The 21,076-nt window shown below is 38.7% G+C and overlaps 2 protein-coding genes across 5 annotated transcripts; both read right to left on the minus strand.

The window, feature by feature from the left end:
- Window positions 1–1,447: 1,447 nt before the first annotated feature.
- Window positions 1,448–6,970, minus strand: LOC116732850 (DNA damage-inducible transcript 4-like protein). Of its 2 annotated transcripts, none has more exons than XM_032583382.1 (3): window positions 5,776–6,970; window positions 3,649–3,770; window positions 1,448–3,271 (listed from the first exon to the last, which is right to left on the minus strand). In XM_032583382.1, the coding sequence occupies exons 2-3, from the start codon at window positions 3,737–3,739 to the stop codon at window positions 2,787–2,789; spliced, it is 576 nt and encodes a 191-aa protein (XP_032439273.1). In that variant the 5' UTR covers window positions 3,740–3,770; window positions 5,776–6,970; the 3' UTR covers window positions 1,448–2,786. The 2 variants fall into 2 exon arrangements, with proteins under 2 accessions (XP_032439273.1, XP_032439274.1); XM_032583383.1 differs by lacking the exon at window positions 5,776–6,970 and adding an exon at window positions 4,007–4,290.
- Window positions 6,971–9,195: 2,225 nt separating this feature from the next.
- On the minus strand, window positions 9,196–19,255 carry LOC116732849 (putative protein TPRXL). Of its 3 annotated transcripts, none has more exons than XM_032583380.1 (11): window positions 19,009–19,255; window positions 16,062–16,109; window positions 14,974–15,006; window positions 14,676–14,786; window positions 14,105–14,239; window positions 13,878–13,943; window positions 13,538–13,624; window positions 11,719–11,823; window positions 11,588–11,612; window positions 11,424–11,506; window positions 9,196–10,888 (listed from the first exon to the last, which is right to left on the minus strand). In XM_032583380.1, exons 1-11 carry the CDS (start codon window positions 19,061–19,063, stop codon window positions 10,878–10,880), a joined length of 759 nt encoding a protein of 252 aa, XP_032439271.1. In that variant the 5' UTR covers window positions 19,064–19,255; the 3' UTR covers window positions 9,196–10,877. The 3 variants fall into 3 exon arrangements, with proteins under 3 accessions (XP_032439271.1, XP_032439270.1, XP_032439272.1); XM_032583379.1 differs by having other exon boundaries at window positions 9,196–10,891; window positions 19,009–19,252; XM_032583381.1 differs by having other exon boundaries at window positions 9,196–10,891; window positions 14,105–14,194; window positions 19,009–19,242.
- Between the last annotated feature and the right edge of the window lie 1,821 nt (window positions 19,256–21,076).

The raw sequence follows: 21,076 nt of genomic DNA on the forward strand, positions 1-21,076 counted from the left end.
TCGAACTCAAAGGGAGAAAGCCCAGACAGAGCACTGAAGGGAGATGAGAATCAAGCAGAAATGCAAAGGAAGGCAATGACCAAGCTACAGTTAGCTTAACTTGGCTAAACATTGTATAACCCAGAACTAATCTTTTCATTCATTTAAACCATTAGCTGAACACAAGTTAGATAAGAAGCTAATTTGCCACTCCCAAATCTTTTAACTGACCAAAATGGAGCCAAGTTAAAGCTAGCTCAACTTAGCATAAAGACTGCCAAAACTGAAAATGATTAGCCTAAGCTACCCAAACAGTATAATGAGACAGTATTCACAAGGTTTTAATTACTTAGTTATTCACACATCATATGATATATCAGAAAACTTTGCAGTTGGGCTAACGTAACCCATAGCACATTTGATGTTTATTATAATGTAAAAACTTTTACAGCAATAATTGAAACCATTTTAATAGTTAAAAGCACAAAAATGCTGTCCAATTTTAAATTATGTCATGTTTAAGAGTTTCCACAGCTTTGTAGACTTCGACAGGCTAAACAACAGAGGGTTATAGTCCTGACCCACATTAGCGCAGCAGGGCAAGGGGTTCTGTGTGCGCCTCAGGAGATGATCAGTGCTTCTTTGTCCTTCACAATGACACTGCATCTTGCATATTCTTATGTGATCTTTCCATTAACTGCAAAAACAGTGTCAGTCTGTTCAGTAGCTTGTGCAAGAATGACATCACAACTTAATTGGTTACAGTTTCATACGAAGTGGTAGACCATTAGATGAGGTCAGCTCTTCCAGAGGCTCAAACACTTTAACAAAAAAGATTTTTTGGAAAGAAACAAAAAAGAACTTGAAAAATCTCAGTATAATATTTTTACTCTCAATGTTTTAACAGTCTTTTTAAAGTGATTACAGTTTCATAACTGAGGAATGCCACAAGTTCTTGCAAATAGTTTGAGAAACAGCAGATTCCTCAGTTTCAGTCTTAAATTAAACGGTAAATCATTTTCCTTTAACTTGAGCACGCCATTTCGTCCAAGTGCAGAATCTTTAAAAAGTAGGATCAATTATAATCTTGGTAGTTTTTGCAATTTCTCAGAACTAAATTTAGCAAGTCTAAAGTTAGACTAATTACTACAAAGTGAAGAGTTTCACATTTGAAACTGAAATACAGAATATAACCTGTCAAATAATTTATTGCAATGTACTAAATTAACTTCAACACCTTCCAGTACATGGTAAGCCAGTTACTTGCAGGTTTAAACAAACCATTAAAGAGTTTTAAAACAAACCATGTATGGAAAATTTGGACCAATTTAAAGTAAAAGTTTAGCACCTCAATCAAGTTTGATTAGCAATGTTGCTGAAAGATATTGGTCTTGTGTTCAGTATTCAAGTCAAATGAACAAAAATAAAAATGGTTAAAGAGCAAACATTAAATAATGCGTAGGCAGTAAAAATTATAAAATATTTTATTGGCTAATGGACAAGTACTTGCCTTGCACAATAAATAAGGATTAAAAGAAAAAGAACGTCATAAAACAAAGTACACAATTAAAAATAGATGAGCCTCCAACACTGAGTGAACCAAACTTTTAATTGTACATAAAGACTCTTGCTCTGTAAAGGTGCATCTGTCAGTATAAAAATAAAAATGCATTAAAACATTCACACAGAACAGCCCATTGCTGTGATCAGAGAGCAGGACAGACAGTTGTACGAGTAAAGGCCTCCACGTTCCCAAGTGTGACAAGCTCCCCCATAACAGCATCTTCACAGCTCTTAATGTTTGCACTTCATCACAACTAGATGCATATGGCTGCCTAAAGACCACACAATGGTCTGCAAGTCAAGCCTGGACACCTTTAATGGGAATTCTTCCATTCAGAAGTCTAGGAGAACATTTTCAATCAATTTTCCCCTCAGATTCATGAAATTACTCTATTGCTCTCACCCACAACTTTGCTGACTCTGGGGGGAAAATGCCCCTCTCTGCTTGTCCTTGAATCAGTTTTTTTTCTGCAATGAAATTTATTGCCTCTTGCTCAAAAAAAAAAAAAGTACTCTGCTTGTGGGTAAAATTTGGACTCAACTATGTTACACACATCCTAAAGAAGGCTTTTTATGTCGAAGCCACAATATTATTTTGGTTGGAACTGGACAGAACGCTAATTATTCCAAAAGATGTAATTAGCGTTCTGTCTGGTGCTTAGAGGAAAAGCACCAAAGAGCAAAGGTTCAAGCATATACGGCAGGATTCAAGAGGCATCAAATCTTAACAACCCCAACATACTGAGTGAGAGCAGAACGTGCGTATGCTTACAAGTTGTTTTTTTTTTAGCAGAGTTTTGAGTGAGAGCACTGCAATATCTGAGCATGAAAACAATTGCCTTGCTCTCAAACTGCAAAACTGTGCTTTTATTTCTTGGAAGAAAACCTCCCATTGTGTTACTGCAGCTTAACATTCAAAGCATCTGGAAACACAGATGCATCTACAAAGTGGCTAGTGCCTTTAACAGAAGAGTTTCTTGCAAACATGTCAATGTGAACACTTTTACATTCATTTTGAAAAGGCAAATTGTAAAATTGTGCTTGAGTGAGGAACTGCTCTAAGAAAAAAAGAGGGAATTTTTAAGGACTATGAAGCTGAAGTCAGAAGTATCTGGTTTGTTTAGCATTTAAAATCCTAACCTTACAGTGACAAACTTGTACAAAAGAGCTGAAAACGTGACACCGCTTTGGTCTCACTTGTAGTTTTTAAGTGCATTTCACAGCAGGGAGACACTTTCTCACTTTCAACACTTCTCTATCACAGTGCCAGCTGAGGAGGAGTACAGTTTTTTCTTGACCAGACGGAAACCTGGACTCAGTTTGATGACGTGCCTGAAGGTCGGGCCGAAGCACGAGCCCATTAAGAGGAAGTCCCGCAGGCTGGGCCATGCCGAACCGTCCTGCTTGAACACAAGAGTCAGCTCAAACGTGGGAACCACTGAGGCATCGCATGCAATGCGCTCCAGCTGCTTCCAGCCCTTCTCCAGCTCCAGGTGGACGTACAGGACGCAGCCGCGCAGGCCGCAGGGTTCGCAGGACGCCAGCTGGAGAACCTCGCGGGCTATCCTCCGGGTCAGCTTCTCTGGTACCAGAACAGAGGAGCAGTGCAACGTCGTTTTCTTGGCCCGGGACAGGCAGTTTTCAAACATCTTAGCCAACTGGTGGCAGCTTCTGTTCTCCGTTACGTCTGCATGGGGCTCGGCCATGAAGTGATCCCAGAAATCAAACTCTGTAAAACCACACGGATTGAAGTTAAAGCACATCAAATACAGGACGTTGTCATTTCAACAATATGCATGTAAATGCAACAGTAAGATAAGTTTGCAAGCTCCAGTGCACAGGTATGTCATGAAGAGGACTAAAAAAATGCAATAATCAAATACTTAACAGAGCAAATTTATAAGCTCTAGGACAGGCAGATGGGGTTAAGCATCAGCTTTTTTTTTTTTTTTTTACACAGAGGCTAAAGGGATGACTTCATCCTATGTAGCCATCCCTCCCCCTTCCACTGCTGCAGCCATGCACCACACAGAGACAAACAAGCAGCTGGAAATAATCAACACGTTCGCCAACAATAAAACGCACAGAAAACGCCAGCAGGCTTACCTTTCTCGATGCACACCTGGTCGTACCGCCTTTCAACCAGCTCCGAAACACCCTCCGTGTTTTTAATCTTTAATTTACTCGTGGCAACCATGGTGACTGTTACTTATCCACAATACAGCTGCCTGGAAAACAGAGGAAGCGTCATTAAGTTAAACCAGCATCTTTTTTTTTTAAGTCATAAAACGCAGCTAACTGACGCTACTTTCCGCAGTCCCTAACTAAAAAATTAGGTTTTAATCAAGCTTGATAAAACGAAAAAAAATGTACTAGCAAGCTAATCACCTTGAATCCACAAAAATGACTAAGTTTTTAGAAATAAAGCCACACTCCACGCCACTTTCTCTCACAGAATACGTACCTTTTACGTTCAAACTCGATGCAAACAGAACTTTCCAGTAATATTTATACCTTCACCAACTCAGCTGGTCAGAGGATTTAACCAATCAGAACGCGTCTTTCAAAAGCCTAACGTATGACGTTCCTGATTGGCTAAAAGATTAGTTCAGTTAGAAATTCTATAGGTGGACAAAATATATGTGTTGCTATGTGGAAGAACTGATCTATCTCTCTCTATCTATCTATCTATCTATCTATCTATCTATCTATCTATCTATCTATCGCAAGTTTTTTCTTATCGGTTTTATATAGTATTCTAATCTTAAATGATAAGTTTTCATTAGCAATAATATAATTAACAGAAATAAAGGCTTGAAACATCACTGGTTGTAATTCGTTTAAATAGCGTGTTTAGTAAATTCTAAATGATTCTTTCAATAATAAATACACATTTATTGAATGGGGCTATATATATATATATATATATATATATATATATATATGTATATATATATATATGTCTGTCTGTCTGTCTGTCTATGTATAGAGGGTTAGACAGATATATAGATGGCTGAGCAAAGGGCACAGAGAGGTGAATGGAGGAATACTGCAGCAGTTCACTGAGGTATGAAGTAGTGAGGTTATGAATGGCCTTGAATGTAAGAAGAGGGATTATGTGACATTTGACTGGGAGCCAGTGGTGTGCCAGGTGAAACGGTTCTGGAGATGATACGGCAAGCTAAGTTCTGGACTAACTGAAGTTTGTGGATGACTTTCTGAGGTGCAGACAGAGGTGATTAGTTAAGTACATGGTACTTCAGCCATGTCCAGACTGTTCGTCACATGGGACCAAATTATCTAGTTGAATATATTCAATTTCAAATTAAAAATTCTTACTTGCTAAGCAATAATACAAGCACAATGTTTTAATAAAATATAAAATGACCAGTCATTTTTAGACAGCATTTCTCTTTTCTCTTTGCCTTCCTGCTCCTCCAGTCTTTAGCTTCTTTGGGAGCAGATGAGCAAAGAGCCAACAAACCAACCAACCAACCAATTAGTTTTGGCTTCAAAAAAACAGCCAAGCCAAATAGTCAACCAACAAATCAAAGCAAAAAAGAAACCAATCAAACCAACCATCAATGAACAGTGTAACCAAGTAACCAATAAACCACTCAGTGACCCCTTGTTGAAACCAGTCAAGACAAAAACAAAAAACATTTGAAATACAAAACAACCCAACCACCAAACAGACTAACTAACCAACCAACAAACAAGTAACCATTAGGCCTACAAATTAAATAACTAGCCAAATCATCACAACAACCAAAACCCCAAGTAAATACACCAAGGCAAGCACAATGACAAAGAATTAGACACAACCAAAGACATGACTTTTAGATTCTGTTAATCTAAATGGAGCCCTATTAGAACCACTTCTATCCTCCACCTGTTTACTCTCCTCAGTTGTTTTTTAGACAATTACCAGCCCAATATTCTGTCCTGGTAAGGTACAAAACACCAAAACAACAGAGAAAAAGCTTCAAAGACCTTCAGAAAGCCTGGGGTCTATTATTACAAACCACTTCAAAAGACTACAAGAAACTCAAGCTCATTAGAATCAAAATATAGCGCAATTTGTTTCTGTATGTTTAAAACAAATGAAAAGCTGCAAAGGAACCCTAAAATGCTCCTTTTCGCTGCCGTTACGTGTGTGAATGTGTGTCTACAGTGTGTGTAGACCTGGCAGGAGCAGCACAGGCCCAGTAGTACGTCTCATCAGCAGCTTACCTCTCAACACGCTCCGTCGTTACCAAGATTTTCTTGCTGTAACTGGATCTGGCTCACTTGCCCCCAGCTGCTCTGCTGAATGAAGGGTAATGGAATCCAGTGGGCGCCTCAGACAGATAGCTTTCTCCCAGTCACATGAAGACAAATATTCCCCAGGGAGTGGAAAAAAGTCACACTCTTTAGGTAATGTTACCCCCCTTAAATGCAGACAAATATAATGTGAAGTAACTTAAGGAAGGAGTAAATACCAGCAACAGTTTGAATGTTTGAAATGGGTAAAAAGTGCAGTTCCATTATATTAATCTCATCTGCTGATGGAGATATTATTAATAAATGGTTGGAGTGAGACGGGGCGTGCATCTGAACCAGAGCTCAGCTTGAGAATGCACTGCGTCATGAGAAAGCTTTCGTTCAGATCTGACCTACTTTTATCTCACTTGTGTTCACTTTCTGCTGAGACAGCCGTTTGTCCCGGACAGTTTGCACCGTCAAATAAAAACTTTACGAGCCTGAAAACCGTTTTTCCGTCATCAGCTCATTCAGTTACGTGACGTGTGAGAAATCTTCATCGACATACAATAAAGAGGGACGTTTAAAAAAGGGACTGATTGTGGACGCATCGCCTGAAACCTGATCTGTAGTCAGATTCAGCTGCAATGTGGGTTAACTGTGCAGTCATTATGACAGACAATACTGACAAACAGCAGATCTCTGGATTTATAGAAACATTGTGAGTGAGCTAAATAACTGACGACGTTTCTTAAAACTGAACATGTAAAGGATACAAATAAACAAAAATTTTTAAAAATCCAGAGAAACAAATCTGGCCACCACTTTTGCTATTAAAGTGTGTATATCTTAAAATTAATCTTATATTTATCTAAGCCACTTAGTTCTTTGTCGTTTCTTGCCTGGTGAAAACCCATCCACAGTTTTAGCATTGTGCTTCCCAACATTCATCTATTGTCTATAACAGCTTGTCCTTGCACGGTCATGGGAGACCTCCTTCATTCTAATTTACAACAATTTCTTCATTAGACATAATCTTATATATTGCTAGACCTTTAAACATACAATATAATAAAAATAAAAGAGTGCTTTTTTAAATGTCCACAAACCACAAACTTAACAGGCTGGCAAAAAGAAAGAGCTGTCTACTGTCCAAAACCTAACCAACCAAGAAAAATACTTAATCAACCAACCAACCAACCAACCGCCACAAAAAACAGCCAACAAAGCAACCAAAACAAAAAACACACCAACCAAACCAAGTATCAACAGCAAACCAGCTAACCAAACAATCAATCTACCAACCAACCAAACAGTGGGTAAACCTCTCAGGAAAAAGGTAACAATTCAAGAAATCAACTGACCAGTCAAATGGAAAAACTACAGAGCAACGCAAAAAGGTAGGGCTACTTAGAATAAGTTGTTATTCTAAGAAAAACATCCAGGCCAATAACTACTGGGACACTCAACCCACAGTAAAACATGGTGGGACCAGAATCATACTGTGAGGATTCCTTTTCTTCAGATGGAACTGGGATTTTACTTTTCCAAAGTGAATGAAATTATGAAAAGCCTAAAATGAAGAAGGATTTTTATCTGTGGGGTCCTCACTATCTGATAGATTTTAAAAAATGTCTGCAAGGTAGAGACGGCAATTATCACCAAGCCATAATGATAACCTTCATTAAATGACTGAATCAAAAGATGTTTCAACAATATTGATCTAAGGGTGTGCAGACTTATGAAACACATTGCATAAGAGCTAATTTGATCGCTCAGCTGCGAAAGTTTGAAAATAATTTACACCAGTAAGTTTTTATACATCATATAAGCCTCTCATTTTAGCAGGTTTAACAAAGGTGCGAACACTTTTTTTTATCCATCTTTTTTCTTAATATCTTGGCTCTCTGTCATTTTTCTCTCCTGAAATAAAAGCATCCCATCACATGTCACATTTTGTTCTTGCTTTGTGCAGCAAAGCTGAAAATTCTCCACCTACTGTTTCCATGAAAGACCCAGAAGGTGAAAGGAGCTGCGTTTCGGATTACCAACCAGCCGCAGTCCAGATGAAGCTCTTGTGGTCCATGTGAAAACACCTGGCATGGCGGCTGGCACCTCTCTGCTCTGTGAAACGTGCCGCTTGCAGAGGCCTTTTCTGAGTTGCACTTAACTGCAATGAGAGACAGCTGTTTTCCTTTGCAGATGATGCTCTGGGTGATACGTGATCCTCACACATCAACACGGCTGCTCATGTGAGAGGTGGAAGCCCTCGTGTAAAAAAAAAAAAAACATCTACAGAAAACTGGAAGACCACATGGATCAATTAGGGGGAGGAAAAACTTATATACATTTAAAAAATGGCATCATGCTGTTCACTTCTGACAGCTAATCTTAAATGTCATGTTTTCACCAGCTGGAAGAAGAAAATCATCATAATTTATAGAAATAAAAGTTTGAATACATCAGTTTAGATCAGGAGAAACTGGAAAAATACCAAGGGTTCTAATGGAAAGCTTTGGGTCTGGAGTCTCTCGTCTTCCTCCAATTTATGGAGTTCAGGTCAGACCAGTTTGTTGGACAATCAAACACAGTGACATCATGGTCATTGAACTAGCTTTTGGTACTATTGGCGGCATCAGTATCTACATACAACTTCTCTAAAACATCTTGGTAGACGGCTGTGTCTGGACATCAGAAATCTGGAGGACAAGAACCAGCAGACGACTTGGCACCATCACTGACCTCACGCTGAACTTCAAGCAACATGGATTCTGCGCCTTTCCACAATTTCCCCCAGACTCTGAGACCTTGATTTCCACATAAATGCAAACTTTGCTGGGGTTACAACCACTGACAAACCAGTCCAGTCCATTTTCTCTGGCTTACAGTCTGGTTGTAGGATTCGTCTGTGTGTGGTGGATCCTCACCTTCCAGCAGGACTCTAAACATTTGGTCAGATTAGTTTCTGCACTCTAAATGCTGAGAGCTACAGAAAAAAACTCCAAAAACAACAACCTGCAATTACATTAAGTAACTGAGCCCAGACTGCAGGTGGTAAGGCCTCAGTTGCATTTTATGAGCGCTCGGTTTTGATGGAAGAGCGCCCAGTGTTCCTCTGGTCTCACCTTACAGAGCCCACAGATGGAGTAAGATCATATCTGTGACCTGACAGAGCTTCCTGAGCTACTCTGTGAAGATCAAACGGGGACATCAGGTGACACAGCCTTATGAAATTCTTCAGCAAATACAGTAACTTGCTCACTCCCAGCGCCCTCTGGTGGCCAAAAAACAAAGCAAATGTTTAAAGATTCATTTTGCTCTTGAAGTCTTTTAACATAAAATTAGCACAAAGCACACGTTCAGAAAAAAAGTATTTCTTATGATCACCACGACACATTTGTTGCACAAATGAACCGTTATCCAAACTTTTATTGACGAAACTGTGGCCGAAAGTTCATGACATAAAGCACAAAGCAGTTCCAGTAGTTTTAAAGTAAATACAATTGTGTTACTTCATGTTGATTATCGAAGAAAAATTCAGCAACATTTCTCTATCAAAATTGAGGAAAGTACAATTACACCGAAATAAAACAGAAAAAAAACACCTAAATAATAATAACAAAAAATCCCAGAAGAGATAAATCAAGAGCAAAAACATAAAAGGCTGAACAAAAAAGTGATTTATTTCATTAAACAGGTGAGGATTCTGAGGTAAGTGCACTGTAGAGAAAATGTGTTTGTGGACTGAACTTCACAGCAGACAGAAGTTAGCTTTACAGCAATAATAGTCATTTTAAATGTAAAGATTATAAACCATAATTTCCTCATTTAAGCGTTGCTTTTTGTGGAGATCATGGTGGATGTTCTTATCAGAAACCAGTAAACAAAAACAACACAAAGCAAGCACGGGTTATTTAGTGTTTGTCTTAAAATACAAAACATTGGGATGAAATACAAGCTTTTACTCTGTTATAATTTTGCTTGTTTTAAACAAATAAAAACGTGTCCGTTTGTCCTCATCCTTAACAGGCGTCATATCCAGACACACCGTAACCTGTAGGAGGCGCCGTTTATGTGCATTTTAACAGTCGTTTAAAAATTAACAAATCCGGGTAAAAACAATATATAAAATAAAAGTACATGCTTAAAATTTAATGTGTTTGGGTGAAGGGGTATTTCAAAAAATCTTTGACAAATCCTTTAGGATATCAATTTTAAGCTTATATTACATTTCACAAGAAAACAAAAGCCACTTTTAAACTTATACTCATCCATTGTAGGGGGGGGGCGGGGCGCTTTATGCGACCTGTATATGATCTCCTTATGGCAGTCTGAACAACACAGATCGGATTTTTATCGAATGCGACCCAGGCCCCTGTCTGAGATCTGTCCGACCTTTTCAAACGTGATCTGAATCCTAACGGTCCTGAACGTCATTGATAGGCGACAAACGTCACTATTCTGCGTCCTGATGCGCGCAAGCGGGAAGAAAAACAACAACAACAACCATGGCGGACAATAATGAGGATTAAGTTGTTTATATGCTGGTTCCAGTCGGACAACTTCAGAATCGCAACGCTACGCTCCACCGTTAGCATCCATGTTTACTTCCGCAAACGGTAAAAAAAAACATACTTTTTTTTTATGGCGGTTGGAAAAACTCTGAGCACGCTCTCTATGTGTGACGTTATTGCGCCCTCTTCTGCGCATGCGGGACACTTTCGTTTACAGTTCACACTGGAGAACACATACAGGTCGCATATATTTGGAAGTACACGACCACGCCAAAAAAAAAAAAAAAAACGATTCCACAAAAGTCGGGATTGGGTCACTTGGGGCTGGAATGTGAACGTAACCAAAATGTATTTTATTGCTGGTTTCTCATGGGGAAAATCCACCAAAACATGCACAGAACCTCACAGTCCCTGTTGTAAAGCACAACTTGCTCTTTCTATGTGTGGAATTACACTTTTCAGAGATTTCCCTACTTTGCAAAAGTATTTCCACAAATTAAAAAAACAAAATCAGTCGTTGGCTTCAGATCAGCAGTACGTTGGAGGTGCAGATGTAGACTTACGAAGACTTTCCTCTCCTTATCTGGCAGCTGCTGTAACACAGATAACAGAAGTAATGATGGAAAACAAGCTTGAATTGGAATTACATGAGGTTGTCTGAAAAATCTCAAGACATCCTTTAGTTTGAAACAACGTAAACAATTTCTTCCTTTGCAAAATTCCTATGGCATGAATCCATTTCCTTTTGCAGCTTTGAGCCAAGGCAAGTGGTAGGGAAGGGAAGTAGGATACCTACCCAGATTTATTTAATTTTTTTAGGTGGAGAACAGGCATCGACACATTCCTCCAGTGTTTGGGCTGCGCTGACATTTACAGGCCTACACAATAGCTCCCGTCTAAAAGAATCAGTGTTTATGTAAGGAAGTCGCTATCTTTCAATCCCAGCTACTTGTTTTAGGGCGGGGGCGAGAAATCACAGGAAACACCTTCTGTTGCCCGGCAGAGCCGCCGAAGCACAACGAAGCACAACGAGATATTAAAAGCCAGTGACTTCCCTGGAATAACTGGGAGATTGTGACTGGAAGAAAGCGCTTGGCCACAGGAAGCAGTGGGACGGCGGCTCACCATTTTCTTCGCCGCCTGATGACTTCACTCCTAGGAGCATGACTCCATCTTTGCTGCTCTCCGGCCTGCTCTGGAACGATGCACTTTGGGGGCAAAAGGATGCATGAGTATCTGGGATATAGACATTTAAAAACATAATTAACGCCTTACAGTACCAAACTTACTTCTCAGTTCCAGTGTCGATCGTTTCTGCGGAGCAGAAAACAAGACAGTGACACGTTGGGTGAAGCAATGACTGATTAAACCTTGAACTTATCAAGTGAGGGAAGTATTTGAGAGAAAAGCTGGTTTGTACCTGTGTGATCGTGGATCTTCTTACTTTTGAATTTCAAGAAAAGAGCGGCTACACCTGCAACCAGGCCAGCAGGCAGAAGAAGCCACCACAGTCGTTTGTCTGAACCTACAAGAGGAAAACATCCATCCAGTCTGACACGTCTGTTTAGATATCAAATAGTAAATCAGTAGAAATATCTCAACCAAGGAAAGAGATAAAACAGTTTACAAAGTGGGGCTGGACTTCTAATGTAGGATCCACTTGGGTTGAATCAATAAAACCCTCTTTATTTAATGTGTCCTGTTTGGTAGAGTAGCACTCAGTATTGTTGTCTGAGTGCCAAGGAGAATCCCAGTTAAGGCTATTTCTATAATGCGCCACGTAATATAAGTATAAGAAACATCATTAGGAATTTCAGTAATATTTTATTTGAAGGGGTGTGCATAAGACTGACATGACACTTGTCATAAAGATGAAGAAGTTTTCATGAATGTTTATGACTGATCATGAACTGTCAATCGGTAAACAACGACACTTTTAAAGGAAAGTTGACACTTAGAGGACGTTTTATGCAAATTCTCATAGAACTTTACATTAAAAGGCTCATTCTTGACTGAATAATGCAAAGTTTACACTTTTACTGGATTTTCAATGCAACTTTTAGTGAAACTTTGCATTAAAAGTGTCATTATTTACCGAATGACACTTCATGACAACAGTTGTAAACAGTTTATGTTTATGACAGTCTTATGCACACCCCTTCAAATAAAGTGTTACCAAAATCTTTTCCAAAAAAAGGCAGAAAGAGAATAAAGACAAGGAGAGAGGAGGGGCAAGACATTAAAAGGGAAAAGAAGGCGATAAAGGGAAGGAAAGAAGGATAAATAGAATACAAAAAAATATCCTAGACGTTTCTTTCTACACCTGCAGAAAGAGAGAAAAAAGCAACATATGCATATATAATAACTGAAAATGACATGGTACTAATTAATACAGGATGTATTTAGTGGCAACCACAGTCCAATGTATTCTACTAGGACACTAGTCTGATTTAGGGGAGATAAGCTAAGCTCATGTAAAAAATTTTTGATTAGCTGCGATTATCCACCTTAATGTAGTTCAGTTTCACTAGCAGCATCCAGACCTGCTTACAGTATCTGTTGAATCACTTAAACAGAACCTGAGTGACAGCATGAAGTAGGCAGTGGGATCTCAAAAGGCAACACATGATGCCCCGATTCAAAAATACTCAAGAAGAGATGAGAACCAAAGTCCCTGACCTCCATCAGTGTGGAAAGGGTTGCACTAAAAAAAACAGTCTCACATTTAGCCAAAATAATCTGGATGATTCCAAAGACTTCTGGGAAAAACCAAGGTGTTTGGAAGGTAAAATTAACTATAAAACATGATTTATTTAATCTGAGATTGAGCAATAAGAGCAAAAAAAAACGACTTTTTGACAGCACCAGTCATCTTTCCAGATGTTTTATTGGTAAACTGCAAATGCTTCAAGACAACATCTCACAATATTCAGAAATTAAACCAATCAAAATGCTCGGCAGCCAGCCAATCAGTGAAGACCAATTTTGTATCGTTGAAAAAAAAAAAGCCATACGGTTTGTCAACAAACAAAAGTTTGGTGTTTTTAAGAGTTTTCTCTAAAATGTCACAATATTTGTAAAGTTAGAGGAGAAGCAGGTTGATCAAAATGTTAAAAGTGAATCTGACATTTTTAAAATGGGCCGGTAATGTCCGACTGTCTGTCTGAATATTTAAATGATATACCAGCGTTATCTTAGTGAGGTCATCTAACTACAGCGTTGTAAAGCATTGAACTTACCAGCAGCTTTCTGCTCAGATGCTTCCTTTTCTTGCCTTTCACTGGATTTCTGTTCTGTATTCTGGGTCATCGCATTTGCTGTTGTGGCTAAATTAATTAATGAAACAGATGTTACCTTAAAAATGAGGGATTCTATAGAAAGAAATTAAATCAAATATAAAGAGAACATGCAGTGGAGATAGCTGAATCTGTGAACAGCAGGTATAAATGATTTTTTTTAAAGAACACAATAAATAATTAATGTTTTCAGAGCCAGGAAGTCTTTTAAGCCAGGCCGCCACACTTCAAAAATTGCATCTAGCTTTGCTTTACGATTCCTCATGGTGGAATCGTGTCTCACCTGCAGTCGCTTTTGTGTTGTTAGTTATAGACGGGGTTTTGGATCCAGGACTTGTTGTTGTCAAAGCTAATACAAACAGAAAAACAAGACAGACGATACAAATCTTTCAAACACTAAATCGCACGTTGAAATGTTCTTTCACATCAGCGGTAGGCCACAAGATGTAGAGAAATAAAAGCAAGAAAATTAAAGAAACAAAAGCAGTAAAATATCAAGAAATGTCTAACTTTGGGTGATGTTTGGATTGTTATTTGCTGTGCTCTGGCTGGGTGGTTGAGCAGTCGTCATATTCGTTGAAGATGTAGGATCAGTCGGTACTTGAAAGAAATAAAGAAGAAAAGAAAAAAGGGAAGCATCCTTTACTATTATTTAGCAAAGGATGCTTTACTAAATATGTTTTCTATATTTATCACTCACTTTCTGAACCAAACATTCTCACAAAAACTCCTTTAATAATCAGGTGTCCAATCTCCAGAGTGTCTAGATTTTTATTTATTCAATCTGATAGACCAAGACAAAGTAATGTTCGAAGTTGGAAACAATATTTCAAGCTTTGAACATGAGTCAGAAACCTGACAAGAGTAAAGTCATTAATGAAAGAAAACTTGTTTGTCACCAACATGGTCGCCTTTTAGCTTTCATGCTAACACGACTGAACCTAAAATGTGGACATATTACTACAAAACGAATGACAAAATGTACACAGTCTCTGGTTACAAATGAATAAAAATATTTATGAGCAAGAAAGTAAGCAAAATTATGGAGGAAGAGTGTAGAATGACTCAAAAACAAACTTACGTTTGGGGGTTGAGCCACTGGGAACAGATGTAGCTGTCAACAGAGTTGATGCACTGGCAGCTGTTAAAGATGGGGATGTTGCTGGACTTTTTATTGTTGAGTGATTAAAAACTTTGAGTGATTAAAAACAAGAAAATATCAAGAATTGAACAGTACATAAAGCGCATAATTTCAAAAATGTCTTAAAAATAATTGTCTGTAGATTTAACAAGGTTAGCTTCTACAATTTCTTAGTGCTTGTTGACAAATCTACCAAATGAAGGAAAGACATTTAAATTATCTTAACTACTTGACTCACCTGGAGCCTTTGAAGTGGATTCATTTGACAGACCTGTAAAGCAGCAGAAGCAGGACAGTTATCTTAGAGAGGGGAGCTGCCATCGCTTTCATAGTTTGCTCCGTCTACTGGGATTTTAAGGTTTCATTTTGCCCAATGTAAACCAAAGTGATGCTTTGTTGTTGGATCCAAGACTTTGAAGGGAAGATTACATCTCTGGGACAGTTTTGAAAAACTGGATAATTTGGAAGGGGGCGTCTCTGCTCAAATCCAGGACACCAGGCAGAAAGTGGATGAATGCACTGATATACAGTCACATCAAAACACAAAGTTATTTCAAAATATAAATGATGGGTTTTTATGTATTTTGAATATATCTAGTGTTACTGAGGTATATTTAGTTTTCACGTGTGTTTCTGTACACTTGAGGTTAGCTTTAAATACTTAAACACGCTGGTAAACAGATAGTTTGGACATTAAAAGTATAAACTAGATGGAGGGTGTGGTGTTTTTACCATGACTGAATGTTCATATCTGTGTTTCTGTTTTTAAAAAGAGGACAGAAATAATAAAAACCTGCTGAAACTGAACTTTTCCCTGGTGTAAGAATTGCAGCACAGCTAGCTGCAACATAAGCATAGAAAAGCAGCAGTTTAAAGGTTGTGAGACTTTTTTTTTTTAAAGAATTAGTTTACTGATTCTTTGATGTAGGTAGATAGTTACTATACATCGGATCCATACATCGGAGTATTTAGGGACCGCAGCTGCTTGCTAAGAGCTAAAATTGGCGATTTGAAGAACTTATAAGTGCCTATCCCAATAGTTCAAACACCAAATTTGCCTTAATATGCATCAATACACACAGTAGAAATCATCTTAGCTACTTTATGAGTACTTCTTGCAGATTTCAGTTCTACTTTTGCTGAACTATGAAGCTATGGCTAATGTCAAAGCAATGTACCTATGTTCATAGGATTGAAAAGCTGTGAGAAGTTAGGAATGGAAGAATTAAAGGCCACTCGTCACAGTTAGAGCTTATTAAAGAACATGACGTGAATTTATTAAACTTGAGAAGTTTTCTGGACTATATTTTTCACTTCAATACTCACCAGTAGTCGTCTTCTCTGGAGGTCGTGTGATTGAATCAGCTGATGAAACTGTAAAGTAGAGAGAGATGGCTAGAGCTAAAGCTAGAGCTAGAGCAACACAATAAAGAGTTGATTTTGCTGGTACAGTATATTCCAACTAAAGGTTTTTAACATATTGCCATGTTTTAACACGAGCCAGATCATCCTGGTGTTGTCAACATCCTCCTAACTAATCTGGCACAAAAACTCAAGTCCCACTTTCTATGCGTCCGACATTTCCGATGACATGTTCTCTATTTTAAGGTTCGCGCTTCACTTTCTGTGGGATTCCTGTTTGGCAGAGCTTTAAAAGTCAAAGACAAAGACTTGCATGTTCTGTCAGGCTGGGGAGGAAAAGTCAAGATAGTCGTGGCTTTTTGGTGTTTTATGGGTGGACATCCTCTTCACTAAGTGAGAAGCTGCATCCTGTTACAGACAGACAATTGCCGGCCCCCTGGCCTGCGCCGGGCTTCCTGTCTTAACCTCTGTCTGCGACAACTTCATTCATATTCACCAGCATAAAGATAAGAGACTGGGCAGCGCAACTCAGAAACAGTCAACGGTTTGGAAGGTTATAGCCTTAAAAACATTTAACCCAAGTAAGATTTAACCAAGAGTATTTATACCATATGACCTTTTTTTGAGGTCTAGACTTTCACAGAAATGAATATTCTTTGTTATAGACAACGCTAACTTAAAAGTTTGTTGCGCTAGCGCTAAAGTGCTACACCTACATGCCCGTTAGTCGAAGCTAATGCTAAGGCGCTAGCTTCAATTCAAATTACACCTACCCTGGAAAGACTACAAACCTTGAACATCTCAACATAATTCAGATTACTTTGAGATGCCCTTAGAGGTTCATGTGTTTATATTTTCATCTCTTCTGTGCATATTTTATTTTGTTCTCTTTTTTTTTAGTTTATTTGGTCTAGAAAAAATTTTAGTCTATTCCAAACAACAAAAACTAGAACTTTTTTTTTTTTTAGAAAACCCTCCTCTATTAACCAAGTTTAGTAGAAGAAGTAATGTTCTCTAGTCCATTTTTTTAGTAAAATATTGCTAGATTTTTATAGCCCTACTTGCTATGAAATCAAAATAAAAACAAATGCGACTATAAAAAGAAAATCTAAAAATTTCCATTAAAGAAGAATCTAATTTTCAAGGAAATTTTAATGCTAAAAGTAACTAAAGTGTCCACTATTGGGCCAAACTGGTATCGTTCTTTTAGCTGCAGTCGGGGGCCACATGAAATTGTTTCGAGGGCCACAAATGGCCCCAGGCCGCACTTTGGACGCTCGCTGATTTAGAGGAAGCTAAGTGTGCTAAACGTTTTCAGTTAGCAAAAGAGCAAAACAAAAAATTAGCTCTGCTATTGGCACGTAGTGGAAATGTGCCCAGCACTGATTTTAGATTACGTTCTATAGAAATATCTGTGAATTTGCACATTTTCCACAAATAATTTGAAGCCATGTACCACATAAAAATCTACAGACAGTGAACTTTGAATAGGCCGACTCCACTGTAGCTCTGAATGTTGGTGGTCGTGGTGAACCTCCTCTAAAGTAAAAGTCTTAAATCTGACAGGTTTTCAACCAGGACGGCTGCGTCCATGTCGGACCAGCTTCCTCGTCTCTTCTGAATAGTAATAATCACCAAAGCATGACTCTGCCGCCACCGTGTTTTACCTCTGGGTGACGTGTTCACAGTGAAATCTTTCTCTCACACATTTTGCATTTTGAAGGCAGGCCAAAAAGTTAAAATTTGGTCTTATCTGATTAAATCATCTTCTTCCTCATGCGTCTCTCTACAGGACTTGTGCCAAACCTTCAATGGGAATTTTTGTGACTTTCAACAGTAGCTTTCTTCTTGCCAATGTTTCAATCAAGGCCAGATTTATGAAAGTAATTGCTAATGGTTTATAATCTCCACAGATTCTCATTTCTGCAGCTCCGACAGAGTTCCCACCAGCCTCTCGACTGATTAATGCTCTCCCTGAATCAGCCTGAGGGGGAAAAAATGCAACTTTTTCTTGAATTTTAGGCAAGAAAATGTTGATTTTCGTCTATAAAAATTAAATTTTTTAATTGTTTATTTTCATATTTTACAGTATTTCTAATATCGCATAAAAAGGCTGAAGAGGTTAAATGACAAATCTGCAGAATGTAGCTATTTTTTTGATGAGGTAAATAGTAGACTAATCATTAGTTGCAATCCCACACTGCAGTTTGTGATTTTAATCCGACAAAATTCAAGACGCATCAATACTTTTGCGAGGTCTTACTTTAACAAGTCTTGGTAGATTGAAAAAAAAGAATTGAGCTTATGTTGATTTAGCGAGGTCAAAACTTGAGTCTGCACAGTTTCATGACAAAGCCCCGGCAAGGGTGTTTCCTCCAGATGTTTACTGCTGGAAGTCGGTTTGTTTCCATCAGGGGCCTTTTTGGTCGCAGGACAATAATCTGTTGTTTCTGTGACAGAGGGGGCAGTCCGGTTCCCACTGGTTATCTGAGGTTAGATCACCTATCAGACTGGCGCAGGGCTGCTGCGAGGAAAAACAAACCAGGAGCCAGTCCATTTCTTCTCTCCCTCAGTCGGGTTAAACCTTATTCTTAAGGCTAGATGTCACACAGAGGTTGCAAAAATAATAAATACAGTAAAACGGGACTTTGAGAAAGCTGCACAAGATTGAAAATTTCTGGAAACCAACAAGATAAACTCAAGGTGTGAGTCTTTTCTTTGCACATGTGATCTTTGTCCCGGCGAAAACCAAAACTAAATCGCACCGAGAGAAATAAAGTCTTAACATAAACCAACTAAAAATCTCAAATTAAAGCATTAGATTTAACTTTCTTGTTCAAATTAATTTGTTTTAGCCATTAAGTTTGAACCGTAACACTTCCTACAGGATTTGATCCAATTTAGACCCTACCTGGTGTGGCTGATCCCAGCAGCAGCAGCAGGATGAAAACCCTGATGGACTTCATTGTGACGGCGTGGATCTCCTCCGACTTGTTCGGACTGGAGCTGGGTGGACTTTGCGACGAAAGCTAAAAAAAAAGAAGAAGAAGAAGAAGAGGTGTCCAAGCCTGGTCCCTCCGCCGCTGATGCTTATTTTCGCACTTCCTTTACACAGAGAAGGGGAGGAAACACGCCGGCTTCCCTTTCTGACGTAAAGTGGGTGGATGTGGCGAGTCGCAGCACGGCCCCAGGCCTTTTAAACAATAATCTCAGTTTGGACCCGTTAGTCTGAGGCAACTCCCATCGTTTATTTTTTCCTGCTCTGACAACGTCGGATGGGTCGGCCACACCTGCAGAATCCCGACAGTCTGAAAAATGACATGCCAGACAACCAAAATCAGGTTGAAAAAAAAAAAGCAAAAATAAATTCAAGAAAAGGTGAGAAACAAAGTTATTTGCATGTATAGGCCGTTAATAACTCCAGAGAAGAACCACAGGGGAATCATTATCCACAAATGGAGAAAACAGGAAACAGTGATGGACCCTCCTACTGAAATTACTTCAAAACGAATCATCCAGGAGGTTCCAGTAGAACCCAGAACATCTAAATCCCTCACTAAAGCCTGCAGAAATGAGTCAACAACAATAAATAAACTGAGCGACATGCTATCTATTCAAACGGAGAGTTCCTAATTAATGTCCATTCACAGATTTAGAGAAAATTATTATGTTAGCGTTTGTGTGTACTGATAGCAACCAGGCTGCAGAAAGATTTATGCACTTATTCGAATTCTTTGGTCGTTATAACTATTAACAGAGATCACATAAAGCTCTGGGAAACATTAAAAGAGCACTTAAAATGAGCCGTTTCTCTGATTTTGCACTTTATAGGTAAATGTTTAAGTAAAATGAACATTGTTCTTTTGTTCTATGAACCACTGACAACATGTCTGTGAAATTCCAAGCACAAATTTAGTATTTATTTGCAGAAAATGAGAAATGATCAAAAAGGATGCAGAGCTTTCAGACCTCAAATAATGCAAAGAAAACAAGTTCATGTTCATTTAGAAACAACAATACTGATGTTTTAACTCATCAGAAATCGATATTTGGTGGAAAAACCAGGAGGTTTTCAGTGGGGTTCAGTGCAGTGGGCTCTTCATTTATTCAAGAGTTGCATGTCGATGGCCTCATCTGAGAAGAAGAGTTGTTGAACATTGAATCAATTTATAGCTGCGGTCCGTAGCATGACTCTGCTAACTTTAGGTCTTGTGTTGCATTACAGTCACCTGAACTCATCCCTGGTGCAACTTCATGTCGGCCGAATAAAAAAATGTCAACAACCCAGAAGACTTTTGCTACGATATTCTGTGGACTGTTTGACAAAGTAGCAGTAGCTTGTTCGTTACAAGCAGCAATGAAAACACAATCGGTGAAAACTGAGCCTAGAAAAGGATGTGGAAGGAAAATATTCAGAAACCTTGACTATCAAACCAACTCACGCATCATCTACTCATGTCTTTAGCTGTGGTTTGTGTTGATTTGTTTTTTTTTCCCCTTGTTTTGCACCGTTCGTCTGAACTGAATAAATACTGTAGGTGTCGACTTGTTTGAGGGGAAATTGCTCTCTGGCAGGTTCTCAACAAAGGTGCTTCCTCCCAATCAACCTCTGTGACTTCTTTGATTAAACTTGGAAGACAAAGCCAAGAATGCACAACCTTACCACCATGCAAGAATCACAAATATCCGCTCCTTCACTCAAATACTTTCACACACCTCAATCCTGTTCTCCCCAAAACAAGTCTATCTTATGCAAAAGTGAAAAACCTAAGCAATACGGTGGTCTATCCGTGACGTAAAGAGGAGTTCAATTTCTCAGGTTTTATTTTTTTTTCCGGCTTTGTTCAAAGCACAATACTCGAATCATAGGAAGTGAACGCTCACATCCTGTTTTTTGGGGATCTATATTTTAAAAGAGCGAGGTTTGCAGCAAGACAAAGAGAATGTGTGGACCGATTGTCAGCTTCACAATGAGAAAG

This window comes from Xiphophorus hellerii, chromosome 14 (genome assembly GCF_003331165.1).
Source record: "Xiphophorus hellerii strain 12219 chromosome 14, Xiphophorus_hellerii-4.1, whole genome shotgun sequence".
NCBI classification, from domain to species: domain Eukaryota; kingdom Metazoa; phylum Chordata; class Actinopteri; order Cyprinodontiformes; family Poeciliidae; genus Xiphophorus; species Xiphophorus hellerii.

Coding starts and splice junctions, on each gene's coding strand:
- LOC116732850 (XM_032583382.1), bottom strand. CDS start 3,739: ATGGTTGCCACGAGTAAATTAAAGATTAAAAACACGGAGGGTGTTTCG. Junction 3,272..3,648: donor CCAGGTGTGCATCGAGAAAG/GTAAGCCTGCTG, acceptor GTGGTTTTACAG/AGTTTGATTTCTGGGATCAC.
- LOC116732849 (XM_032583379.1), bottom strand. CDS start 19,063: ATGAAGTCCATCAGGGTTTTCATCCTGCTGCTGCTGCTGGGATCAGCC. Junction 13,625..13,877: donor CAACACAAAAGCGACTGCAG/GTGAGACACGAT, acceptor TAATTAATTTAG/CCACAACAGCAAATGCGATG. Junction 11,613..11,718: donor GAAGATCCACGATCACACAG/GTACAAACCAGC, acceptor TCTGCTCCGCAG/AAACGATCGACACTGGAACT.